Source organism: Mya arenaria, chromosome 16, assembly GCF_026914265.1.
Source record: "Mya arenaria isolate MELC-2E11 chromosome 16, ASM2691426v1".
Lineage (NCBI taxonomy): Eukaryota > Metazoa > Mollusca > Bivalvia > Myida > Myidae > Mya > Mya arenaria.
In genome coordinates, this window is record NC_069137.1 from 49,886,933 (window position 1) to 49,901,694 (window position 14,762).

Consider the following 14,762-nt stretch of genomic DNA (forward strand, 5'->3'; position numbering starts at 1 on the left):
CTAATGCTTGATATATACAAACGCTTTCATTGACACATGAGTTATTATTGAACAAGTGGTGGCCATAGATTTGTCAAATATGTGCATATTTTGAACACTTTAGAAATTCTCCTTGACTGTGTTATAGGAATATTGCCATGCAATATTCGAAAGTTCTTGATTCTCTCCATTTGCCTTTCAACATGTATTCGTAAACTTGCAATATCTTTTGTAAGGAGAACCTCACGTTTAGAGAATTGTTTTCCTTTCTGTTTAAATGGTGGAATAATGAGATGAATGCCTCTTGGAGTAGTAAGGTCTGTAATAGTGAAACCCTTATCAACCATTATGGCGTCTCCTTCTTCAAGCAAGTCCAAGAGTCCACATTTTTCTGTGAGTTTCTTGTCACTGGTACAGCCCACCCAACAGTCAGAAACAAAAGTTACAACACCATTTGGGCTTATACCCACCAAAATCTTATGAGTCATGTGAGACTTGTAATCACTGTACATTAAACTTTTCAAAGAAAGAGAACTGGATGTTTCACTGTAAATTTCAGTGCAGTCGATAATAATTCTAGTGTTAGAATATTTCTCTTTAAATTGTTCAGGCATGTTATTTTTCACTACCTCACGAGATGGCCATTGAACAAGAAAGGATAATTGTACATGTAAATAGTTGATCCATCTTTCAACAATGTCACTACATTGTGAAGTGGATATGCAAAACCTAGTACCTAGATCTTCAAATAACAGACCTAGACGTAGGCGCATCAGCACCATGAAAAATTCATCCAGAACACTTAGAGTTCTTGGCCGTCCTCCATCTGAATCTTTATAGTTAAGTTTCCGCCTTGATGTCCGCACTTCAGCTTCATCCTTGATTTCATCAAACAAAGCTTCAAACACAACTCGATTAGGGATTCCGGTGTAAAAACTGACCAAATCGTCATTGTATTTTACGTCATCATATGTGAGCATAGGTAGCTGACATTGTACACCAAAGTCTCTAGTAGAATGTTCTGTTTGTGAACTGAAGTCTGCTGTTTTTCCCAGGAAACTTTCTTCAGTTTGTACTTCCATCACTGCACAGTTGTTCTCAGTCTGTGTGTCACAACATCTGAAACATATACAAATTGATCATGTACCCATTTACCACATCTTACATGTACAGTCTGGTAACCCTAACCAAATGTTTGTTTTTTTGGCCTTAAACATTTACAAACACTTAAATTTTCCTATTTTTGTTAAAGAATGAAGAAAAATGATCAGAAGTAATTAACTTATCAGATCGATTTCATAGCACAAGAAGCAATATATATATATATTGAACAATACCTAAAGGACTGATTCTGTGGCTGTAGTACTGGTCCCATGCAGTAATCATGCAGGTGGACAGAGGTATCAATGGCATGCCCGGAAGGGGATACAAATGACAGTTGTGGCTGTATACTATCATCATTTGACAGTTCTAGGTCTAAATCGTCATTGACCGTATCACCATCATCATCATCACCTACGTCTTCATCAAGGAGCTGAAATTGCAAATGAAACTGTATAAGATAAATGTTTTAGTACAAAATCTGCCAGGCTATATGGTACACATTTTTCCAGGCTGTATTTGAAAACAATTCTTTAATCATTTCTTAAATTACAAAATTTACAAATAAGTGCTGTGACATTGTTTTTAAGCACCGTTGATATAACATAATTCATTTTGAGGTGCATGTAAGGAAGAACTTAAACTAATATAAGAAATAAAAAATACCGTTGGCTGGAAGGTTTTGGTAGCACCAGTCTCAGTTGGAAACATAGATGGAAGTGTATGCTGGAATGAAGGTCCTCTGAAGCCAACAAAATGCTCACTACACAATCGTCTGTGTTCATTCCACTGGAACGATCTCATGACCGTTTTACATCGCTGCACCCACACACGTTTTAAACGTTTGTTCTGAGGAAAACGGTGCAATGACACTTTTCTCCCATCAATAACCTTTCCTCTGTAAATTCCTTTACAAATACAACAGTACTTAGGGGTTTTCCTGCCCGTTTTCTTTATTAGTTTTGAATCTTTACTTTCCATTTTCACTTGTTGCTGTTTACTTCCTGGTTTGTGTAGTCCCCGGAAGTAAATTTCCGCTTTTTGCGCATGCCCACTTGAAGAGTATTCAGGGAAAGATAATCGAGTTATCGGAAAGGACAATACATACAAGTTAAAGAGTAGGTATACGTACACCAATCGTTAATAGAAACAAACAAGCAAACATGGTAAATTACCTCCCTTTGCATGATTATTCATAATAGTGTTAATAGTATTGTAACACAATGCGGAATTGTGTGTTCTTTTTTATACAAGTTGTCTAGTATATGATTCAAATGTTATGCAAAATAAAAAGAACGTTGTATGTGCTAAATTAACTTTAATCTGACAAATTGTTTAATACCAAGTACAGGTTACATGAAAATTATGTTTCAGAAGTTTATATTACCTCCCTTTAAAAAGTTATAGACAATTGTTTGCACAATCTCGTAGAATTTCGTGTTTAATGAATAACATACGTTAAACAATAATTAAAAGACTAATCAAATATAATAATAAGTTATATTAGAATATATAAATACCATTCTCAGTTATGTCGATCTTTACGTTACAAACCACGTGGATAACCACGTAAAACTAATGTTTGACACTCGTTTGACGAGTAACAATCCTTGAAAATAACTTTGCAAACGAGTGAATTTTCTTCGGAGACACTTTTAAAACCAATTAGGTTTAAACTGAAAGTAATGGAAAAGTATGGTTGTCATATAAGTGAAACCTTAGAAATGTCATTTTTCCAATCTGAACTGTTGTCTCTTTGTATTGAATTTATCTATAGGGAAATTAATAAGCAGGGCCAGTTTTTTTATCTTTAGATTTACGGGAGATTTTTCAAAAAGTTGGGTAAGGAGGAGGAAATAAAAATAAAAATAAAATGCATAGAATGTCCCAAAGGAGAAATAAATAAAAATAAAACGGATTTTTCTCCGATTTTTTTTATTTTTTAAAACTTCTTATATCATGAAGACAAAACACACCTTACTTGTGTCAGCTATTTCATAGGCTGAAAAAAGCGTGATAGTTCACCATAAAGTTTCAAAAGCATAATTAAAAGATCCTTTTAATGACTGAAAATATTGACCTCAACACTGTGAGTTCACGTGCTCGTTGAAATTAATTGTATATATTTGTTCGAATGCATCTATGCATATGAGGTGCATATATTATCAACCCATGGATTTTATGAAACATGTCAGTGTAATAAAGAAGTTTAAATGGCCAATTCTAACCTTTTGCCCACAATATAAGCATATCCTTTCCATTGTGAAGTAATCAAACATTGAACACAGTTTCAGACACGGTATAATAAGGAGGTCAAATGTGTTTTTTCTGTCTTTAAAGAAATAGCACCGTGACAATTTACCGTGATGTGGTTTTTATATAGAAAATATAACCCAAAAAAAGTAGAAGCCCTGATGGAAATTCCTCTTCACTTCAAAGTTTGACAGGGCTTACGGATACACAGACAGTCAAAATCTACATTTATGTACTTCACCAAAGAAAATTCGGGAGCATTCAGATAAATTTTACAAGTGTTATATGTTTCAAAAAAACAGGTCTAAGAACTGATTTTAGAATCAGTCCTGAAAAATATCCTTCTAATTCCAGCTATGCCCGTTGGCAATAAGAAACGGATAAGTTTGACTTCTTGCACTGACTGCCAGATATCTTATGTTCAGATTTTTTTTCTGTTTTATCGGAAACACACACTATGTTATTATTACATCATTTTCAGTATTCTATAACGATTTAAATTCTAAATCATTATTAAACTAATTAACAACTACGAATATCACGATACCTTGTGTTTTTCTCTTCAAATATGTGATCGTGAAGCAGTGTGTTCAATGCTCCCCAGAGTCAAATTCAGACAAAAATATCCATTTTGGCTATGATGAAAACGATATTATTTTGCAGTTTGTGTTTGTCAGAAGCTATACATTTTTGCGCTGTAATCCAATTCATCCTTGTTAATATACGACGTGCGCCAACGACTTTTAATAGACAATACAACCCACGAATTATTGTATCCTTATTTTGACTGAAGTTTCGCAATCATTTCACGAAACGCGAACAACATACTGAATCTACAAAAAAATCACAATAAACACGCTCTAAATTCACCACGGTTTGATTTAAACAATGAAACATAATCATCGGAACGTTTTTTGTAGTAAAACATTCCTAGATATAGCTGCAGAAATTGCGAGAAATAAGGGGTATGACAAAAAGTACTTTCACTTTTGACAGGACGTTGTTATGGTAACGGGTACCTGTTCTGTTCCCCCCCCCCCGCGTTTTTCCGACTGGTTTACGTGGTTTGTGCAGTAAAAAGACCGATAATGAATGACAATTGGTACACCAGTTGGTTCTGAGATATGGGTTATAGAACACTAATTTTATTTTGTTCTTAACATTCGAGCACCGTTCGTCGGAAAAAATAAAAATTAAACTACGAAAATGAATTTTATTTTTATTTGGGTTTTGCAATATTTAGGTACGGCGCTCCCGTAAATCTAAAGATATAAAAACTCTGGCCTAGAGAGTAACCTCCAGCCGTCAGTGTCTTATTTTATATTATCTTCCGCTTTCAAGTTAGAGACAACTATAACACTGTTGAAGTACGTTAATACTTGTTTTTGTCTTTATGATTTTTCACTTTGTATAAAGAATAACTAGTAAAAAACTTGACAATATTTTATTATGTTATTATGGTATTTAATGTCCTTCCTCTTAGCTTGCAAGCAACAATTAAACTACTGATGGGATGTCTCGATACTTTTTTTTATACTTTTCGCTTGCAAGTAAGAAACAATTGAAATAATGTTGATGTATGATGCCCTTACTTTTGCCTTCTGGTAAGAAGCATTAAACTACTACTGACATATGTTCATACTTTTCGCTTGCAAGTAAGAAACCATTGTAATAATGTTGATATATGATGCCCTTACGTTTGGCTTTCTGGTAGAAGCATTAAACTACTGCTGATATATGATCATACTTTTGGCTTGCAAGTAAGAAACAATTGAAATAATGTTGACATTTTTTATATACATGATGCCCTTACTTTTGGCATTCTGATAAGAAACATTAAACTACTGCTGATATATGATCATACTTTTGGCTTGCAAGTAAGATACAATTGAAATAATGTTGACATTTTTTTATATATATGATGCCCTTACTTTTGGCATTCTGATAAGAAACATTAAACTACTGCTGATATATGATCATACTTTTGGCTTGCAAGTAAGATACAATTGAAATAATGTTGACATTTTTTTATATATATGATGCCCTTACTTTTGGCATTCTGATAAGAAACATTAAACTGTTCATATATTTGGTTTGCAAGTAAGAAACAATTGAAATAATGTTGACATTTTTTATATATGATGCCCTTACTTTTGGCTTTCTGGTAGAAACATTAAACTACTGCTGATATATGATCATACTTTTGGCTTGCAAGTAAGAAACAATTGAAATAATGTTGACATTTTTTTATATATATGATGCCCTTACTTTTGGCATTCTGATAAGAAACATTAAACTGTTCATACATTTGGTTTGCAAGTAAGAAACAATTGAAATAATGTTGACATTTTTTATATACATGATGCCCTTACTTTTGGCATTCTGATAAGAAACATTAAACTGTTCATACATTTGGTTTGCAAGTAAGAAACAATTGAAATAATGTTGACATTTTTTATATATGATGCCCTTACTTTTGGCTTTCTGGTAGAAACATTAAACTACTGCTGATATATGATCATACTTTTCGCTTGCAAGTAAGAAACAATTGAAATAATGTTGACATTTTTTATATATGATGCCCTTACTTTTGGCTTTCTGATAAGAAACATTAAACTACTGCTGATATATGATCATACTTTTGGCTTGCAAGTAAGAAACAATTGAAATATTGTTGACATTTTTTTATATATATGATGCCCTTACTTTTGGCATTCTGATAAGAAACATTAAATCACTGCTGATATATGTTCATACTTTTGGCTTGCAAGTAAGAAACAATTGAAATAATGTTGACATTTTTTTATATATATGATGCCCTTACTTTTGGCATTCTGATAAGAAACATTAAACCACTGCTGATATATGTTCATACTTTTGGCTTGCAAGTAAGAAACAATTGAAATAATGTTGACATTTTTTTATATATGATGCCCTTACTTTTGGCATTCTGATAAGAAACATTAAACTACTGCTGATATATGATCATACTTTTGGCTTGCAAGTAAGAAACAATTGAAATAATGTTGACATTTTTTTTTTATATATGATGCCCTTACTTTTGGCATTCTGATAAGAAACATTAAACCACTGCTGATATATGATCATACTTTTGGCTTGCAAGTAAGAATTAATTGAAATAATGTTGACATTTTTTTATATATGATGCCCTTACTTTTGGCATTCTGATAAGAAACATTAAACTACTGCTGATATATGATCATACTTTTGGCTTGCAAGTAAGAAACAATTGAAATAATGTTGACATTTTTTTATATATGATGCCCTTACTTTTGGCTTTCTGATAAGAAACATTAAACTACTGCTGATATATGATCATACTTTTGGCTTGCAAGTAAGAAACAATTGAAATAATGTTGACATTTTTTTATATATGATGCCCTTACTTTTGGCATTCTGATAAGAAACATTAAACTACTGCTGATATATGTTCATACTTTTGGCTCGCAAGTAAGAAACAATTGAAATAATGTTGACATTTTTTTTATATATATGATGCCCTTACTTTTGGCTTTCTGATAAGAAACATTAAACTACTGCTAATATATGTTCATACTTTTGGCTTGCAAGTAAGAAACAATTGAAATAATGTTGACATTTTTTTATATATGATGCCCTTACTTTTGGCTTTCTGATAAGAAACATTAAACTACTGCTAATATATGTTCATACTTTTGGCTTGCAAGTAAGAAACAATTGAAATAATGTTGACATTTTTTTATATATGATGCCCTTACTTTTGGCTTTCTGATAAGAAACATTAAACTACTGCTGATATATGATCATACTTTTGGCTTGCAAGTAAGAAACAATTGAAATAATGTTGACATTTTTTTATATATGATGCCCTTACTTTTGGCATTCTGATAAGAAACATTAAACTACTGCTGATATATGTTCATACTTTTGGCTCGCAAGTAAGAAACAATTGAAATAATGTTGACATTTTTTTTATATATATGATGCCCTTACTTTTGGCTTTCTGATAAGAAACATTAAACTACTGCTGATATATGTTCATACTTTTGGCTTGCAAGTAAGAAACAATTGAAATAATGTTGACATTTTTTTATATATGATGCCCTTACTTTTGGCTTTCTGATAAGAAACATTAAACTACTGCTAATATATGTTCATACTTTTGGCTTGCAAGTAAGAAACAATTGAAATAATGTTGACATTTTTTTTTTATATATGATGCCCTTACTTTTGGCTTTCTGATAAGAAACATTAAACCACTGCTGATATGTCTTGATATTCTTTTTCTCTTGCAAGTAAGAAACAATTGAAATAATGTTGACATACGTTGAGCGCTGTAAGACAATGGAAGAAGAAGCCAACAACAACAACAACGTGTAGGGGCATCATGCAAGAATCTCAAAACTCGGAAATGTTTGAAGACCTGAGGGAAAAGTTGAAGTTCCCCGAGGAAGTGGCCTATACCACCCTTCCGCCAAACATAGTTATTTGGTCCAGGTCTCCAAGGCTGGTTGTATTGGTGGAGCTTGCAGTACCTTGGGAAGAGAGATGTGAGGAGGCATACGAGCTAAAGAAGAAGAAATACCAAGACTTGGTAAACACATGTAGAGAGAAGGGTTGGAAGACGTGGATCTTTCTAGTGGAAGTTGGATGTAGAGGTTTCCATCACGGTCAATGTGAAAAATGCTGGGAGCTGTAAGCATCAAGAGACGAGTCAGAAAGACCGTCGTCTACGCTCTTCGGAGATGCAGAGACAGCGTCCAGTTTGCTCTTGCTATGACGCAATGAACCGACTTGGAAGCCAGAGTAGACGAGGTAGTGACTGATCACCACTACCTGCCCCACCATCTAGAGGGTGTACCGAGATAGGGGGAACACCCAGTGACAGATTGGCACTCGGCTGAGAACGTTTATAAATGCATATGTATCTTCAAAACAATATTTGATGCTCTTACTTTTTGCGGAGACATGAGCATTAACACTAATTAGTGTTAGAACAAGTTTGTTCATGATTGATAAAAATGTTTCATGATAAAAAGCAGACAAGGTAATTATTCACAATTCAAGAGCCATAACCCTGAAAAGGAGAGCTTAGAGGCTGGCAATTGTATATAATAGTGTTATCTAGTTATTATTTAACTGATTACTAGTATTTAAGTAGGTTGGATGGTTGCGTACAGTTGTATAAGGTGGCAATGCAATACATCACGAAGTTGTTGAGATCTAATATATGTGTGCTAACATGGAAAACCTTAACCGGATTTACTTATTTAATAATAAAGAGCTATAATTTGTATTATATGGATAGAGTTATCGTTATGAAGTATGTTGAAAAAACATGAAAAATACATGATGTATTTGGTGAGATATAAACTTGAAAAACCTTAACCAGAAGGCATAAGTCAAATAATAAAGGGCCATAATTTATTATTAGCAAGGTTTTGTCATCTTTCTTGCTTTTTTGAGTACGATTGGCGGTTGAGTACCACTGCATATAGAATCAATGTAATACATCAAGTAGATGCTGAGAGATTAACTTAATTGTGAAAACACAAGGATTTCTTCGGAGAAATAATAAGGGCCATGATTTGCATTATATGCACAAGAGTTATATAACTTGAGTATTTTACCTAGAGTAGGTTGGATGGTTGAGTACCATCGTATAAAGTCTCACTGATATACATCATGTAGTTGCTAAGACATTTACTAATGTGTGCTTACATGCAACACCTTCGCCAGAATTTCTAAATCTAATCCCGACAGTAGATAAAGGGCCACAATTTGCATTATATGAAAAATAGAGTTATCTTACTTCATTAATAAAGTAGGTTAGAAATGTTGGGAACACATGTCGAATGTTTCAAAGCTTGATGTATTTGCTAGAGTAAATACTTAAAGGTGCTTACATGCTAGTAGTATAGCTCTACATATTTTTCGAATATTCTAGATAAAAAGGTGGTGGAATAATTAAACAAAAAGGTTTGCACTTTATCAACATATTTTAATGATAAAAGTCTATACAAATATAATATAACTTAGGCATTTTAACATTATACAAAGATTACTCAATATTTAGATCAAACATAGAAGAAATGAAGCACTTAACATTATACTGTCAAATTTCACTTTCAGCCCCATATCTCACACCCAATTGACTTGACAGTTTTCCGATCCTTTTTTAAAGCATATCACAATATCCTGGATAGGCCACAATGATTCAATTCCAATGAAAACACATTGTATGTTCGATAGAAGATCTCAATGCAGGGTTAAAAGGGTTAATAAATAGTTGTATTTTTCCTGTAAAATGGTCATTGAATTTCATAAAAATCCTAAAATTATATGTCTAGTTGTTTAATATCATCACTTTAACAGAGGTTGATTCAACAAATCTGTTGATTTATGCAAATCCAGAATCTGGATTAAACTGAATTATCAAAAATTCATTAAAAAATAAACTCGAGTTATGGATGTGAAATATGGGCGTCAAAAGAGATACAAGATGCACAACACTATTCCCCTAAGGTAAATATTTCATTGCTTCTGCCATGCCTGACATAGAAAAAAACAACCATACATAATTATGTACATGTATCTTATATCATGCCAGAATATATGTTTCTGCTATACATGTCTGTGTTTGCTTATTTGTGCTCATGTTGTCATGAACATATAACTTGAGTGTAATAAAGATGTCTGTTTTGTATTGTATTGTATTGTATATAAATCATAATCTGGCATAATTCAGTAAATACAAATGACGTCATATTATAGTAAAAGAGTTTCTTTAATTTGTGTAGCAAATTTATAGCAGTATTCTGATGCTCTACTGATAATAATGTTCAATAAATTGTCTGTATCATTCATGTACAGACAAGATTCATTTATTTAAGTTTTAAATAGTTAATTGCTCTTGAAAAGAATGTGTTTCTAATTATCTTTATGATAACTATAGCTCAAATTCACCACATGACTGAAGCAACGCAATACATGACAGGAGATATAAATCACTCTGTACGCCAACATCTATGGTTTTACGTTCACATACAAAAAATCAAATAAACTTCATTTTGAAATATGCAAAAGAAAAAAAACATCCATCATTTAAATGTTGAAAAAAGCTTCACAAAACAGGTACACACAATCAAATTAGATATTTAGTTCCGTTCTGAAATACACACATGTAAAAACTACTTTCAAATATGATGTCATGAACATTAAGTCACATACAGTAAACGTCATCACTGTGGACATGTCACATAACAAAACAACTATTAAAGCTGCACTCTCACAGATTGACCTTTTGGACAACTTTTTTATTTTTGTCTTTGAATAAGCCAATTTTTGTCTAAACATCTGGAAACCAGTGATATAAGATGATATCGCAATTTTTCATATTAATATTCACAAATTGATGTTGTATGCTGACAAAGTCATTTTTCTTAAAGCATTAGTAACACATTAATTTTCAACCTTAAATATGAAAAACTGTGATCTGTGTTTTGTAAACCGTCTTATATCACTGGTTCCCAGACATTCACAAAATAACTGGATCATTCGAAGATTTTTTTGTCAAAACAGTCAATCTGTGAGATTGCAGCTTTAAAGATAAAGAAATGTATACAGTATAAAGAATTCAATGCAAATTGAAATACTTAAATTTCGGCAAGATTAATTTACAACACATTAAGCAATGTTGGGTTACATTTTACAAGAGATAGTTAGAAATACTGAAGTAAAGAAATTATCTTATGTAGATCTACACACACTTTGTGTAACATACCACAGATATTTACGGGACAAGTGTTTTCACTGGTTACCTACACTAACAGTCTTAAAGCTGCACTCGCACAGATTGAACGTTTTGACAACTTTTTTTTATTTTTTGTCTTCAAATGAGACATTTTTTGCGAAAATGCATGGAAACCAGTTATACAAGACTGCTGACAAAAACTTAAGATTTTTATATTTAAGTTAAAAAATTGATTTTTTATACATTTTACTTGAACAGTTAGTAACTGTTTAAGCTATAAAACATTAATTTATGAACAGAAATATGAAAATCTGAGGTCTTTTGTCAGCAATCTTTTATCATTGGTTTGTAGATATTTACACAAACATTTGCTCCTTCCAAGACAAAAAATAAAAACGTAGAAACGGTATATCTGTGAGAGTGCAGCTTTAAATCCAAATGTCGTAAATCAGACTATTGCAATTGAGAAAGGAGCATAACTCAATATCTATTTAATCCAGAGTTATGGGTCTTGCTATACATGTGTGTGTTGTCTCTAGAACATGTTGACCAAATCATTTGAATATCTTGGATGGGTTTTTTCTTTAGGTTAAAATGCTTCCACTTTATAAACTCGCCAACCACCAAAACAAATACATTGATTTCCATTGTTTGACAAACTGAACAAGCTAAAAACACATAGCTTATGAATGGAAGAAACAACTGATAAACAAATGGATCTTCAGAACATCTTTGGATTTCATCTTTACTTTCAAAAGTTAACAATAATAAATATTTACTTAAGCCCATCGGAAATATTGAGTGCCGTTATAATACATCATGTAATCATTAATTTGAATTTCTTAAAATTTATTCTGTTACCATTCAAAATCACAACAAATGTTGAAATCAAGAAATAATACAAATATATCAGAATAAACTTAATAAGTAAAGTATATAAATAAAATGTGCAAGTTCACTTGTAAAATAAAACAATATTTCTGATAATTGTTGATTCCTGGGAGCAAATGATGCCATAGATCTGTATCATCGTTATTATGCGCTTAAGACCGTAACAAAACAAACCATTTTAAACAGTGCCACATTTAATTCACAACTTAAAAATTTAACTCATCCTAACAAACGCTGTTGAAAATCTGAAAACAATGGACAATGAAACTACGTCATATATGGATATAACAAAATGTGTGAACCATTCTGTCAACACGCATCCATAATGTCATCTGATTTGAAAACTCCATTAACAATACAATTTGTCCGTTAGACATTAAAAGCCAGAAGAGTGTATCAGCATTCTTATTTAATACGCTGATAAGCCCTTCTGGCCAATAAAGAACAAATTATGTCACACATAACATACTGATTTAATATGCTGATAAGCCCTTCTGGCCAATAAAGAACAAATTATGTCACACATAACATACTGATTTAATATGCTGATAAGCCCTTCTGGCCAATCAAGAACAAATTATGTCACACATAACATACTGATTTAATATGCTGATAAGCCCTTCTGGCTGATGAAAAACAAATTATGTCACACATAACATACTGATTTAATCATTTATAATTCTTTAAGATTCTATAACAAAATGAATATATTTGAAACACTAGCTAAATGCAATGCTAAGAAATACATGACTTGTTTCAAATTAGTCAGAATTGCACATAGTTTGTATGAAGTTTATGTAATGAACCTGTGACAATACCACATGGCTGATATACATGACAAACGCATACATATGTGTAAATAAATTATTCAATTTATCTAGTAATCAAAATGCTTCCAATTTTAGTGGTTTCTTTCCAAGGGTTTCAAATGTACAAGAAGGTCTTTTTATTTTATTCAGTGACTGTCAATAATGTGAAATTGTGATGCCTTGTGACCCCATGTAATTTTGGTACGGTTTGAAACGGTATTGCTTACCGTTTAATTCACTGGGCAAATTCAGTGGCTTGCTCGAATTCTGGGTTTTATACAGCAGGGCTTGTTAAAAAAAATTAAGCCAAGCAGAAGTGTATAAATTTGGGCTTGTTTATCCAAAAGACTAATTTCGATGACTGTTTATTATATGTAAAATAAATGACGGAATATTCCTTACAGACAGAATATTCCTTGCAGGGTTGTTTCTTCGAAAATCCTAGGAGCAATTTTGTACCTAAGAGAGTTCAACAGAAGTTCTACCGCAGGGTTAAATTCACCTCCTAGGTACAAAACCGCTCCTACAAATCTAGGATAAAACGACCCAATCGGAGTGTACATAATCAATTCAACTTATGCTTCAACACCGTTACTATTATCAAGTGTCACAAGTTTATCACACAAACTGCATAACCAATAATAACACATAATACAAAGATAATTTCAAAAATCACTGAAAGCAAGATAAAAAGCGAAGTAAAGCCTTAACTGAACACATTTCTTTTTACCGGAAACGTTTTTTTTAGTTTCGCTTAACATACTTATGTTATGATCAGCACAATGACTTTGCAAACTGATTTTCCTTAACTGAACAAAGTGCTTTATTTTCACAAGACAATTTATCAAAACTTCCAAAGAGAATGATTTTCATAATTAAACAATGTTAACACTGGAAAATAAAATAAGGCCATTACAAAATGTTTTGATTTGTTGTGAACATTTATCATTTCTTAAAATGGCTATGTCAGCTGCAATATTATCAAGGACTAGATGTTAAAAACGCATGGTATAGCTAATTCAATGCAAGACAGATGCTATTTTTTTTTCTGTGTTTATGTGGTGTTCGCCGTGCCATCGATGCATGCATGGTAGACCTATATCAGCTAATGATTGTTTTCGATTATAAGGATATGAGTATATACTATGATTTTAGGCCAATATTTATGCCTGTTTTGAATATTCAGATAACTTAACTGTGAAAATATTTTGGATAAATTAGCTGAATATTAGAACCAGAGTTCAGACAATTGAACTGAATATCTGCATTTAAGATAATTCAGATAAATTAACTAATTTTCAGAACATGTACCAAAAATTTAACTGACGAGTTGGGAAAATTAAACTGAATATCTGCAATCAATATAATTTGGATAAATTAACTGAATATCAGAACCAAAGTTCAGATCATTTAACTAAATATCTGCATTAAAGATAGTTTAGATAAATTGAATAATTATCAGAACCTGTACAGATAATTTAACTGATGAGTTGAGATACTTTAACTGAATATCTGCACTTAAGTTCAGATATCTGAAGAGTTAGGATATAACTGACGAGTTCAGATAAGTTAACGGAATATTAGTATTTTGCAGTATTTGTATTCTGAATGTCATACATTTATTTTCCATGAAAACATTTCCCACTAAGGAAAGTTTTACAAATGTTCTGTTTCTTATAAGCTCAAGTATGAATCTAGTTTATTGTGAAGATAAAAAACATCCAAGTTCTGAACCCACATCAAAATAGAAAAAAATAGAAGCCCCGTTGGAATTCTTAAGATAAAATGTCACATATTCTTTTAAGAAATTCAAAACTCAGCTTTGTGGGAAATATTGCATTTTTTTTAAACTCAAGACAAAGATAACTATTTTGCAAGATAAAGACACTTACAATGTCAATAGGTCAGAACTCAATAGTGAAGTATAATCAAGTTATTCATAAATGATCTGTAGAAATAAATTTGACAAGAAGACA

At 32.0% G+C, this 14,762-nt stretch overlaps 1 protein-coding gene across 1 annotated transcript; it reads right to left on the minus strand.

Moving 5' to 3' along the window:
- On the minus strand, window positions 1-1,895 carry LOC128221134 (uncharacterized). Its single transcript, XM_052929590.1, has 3 exons — window positions 1,747-1,895; window positions 1,317-1,513; window positions 1-1,098 (listed from the first exon to the last, which is right to left on the minus strand). Exons 1-3 carry the CDS (start codon window positions 1,882-1,884, stop codon window positions 45-47), a joined length of 1,389 nt encoding a protein of 462 aa, XP_052785550.1. The 5' UTR covers window positions 1,885-1,895; the 3' UTR covers window positions 1-44.
- Window positions 1,896-14,762: the final 12,867 nt, after the last annotated feature.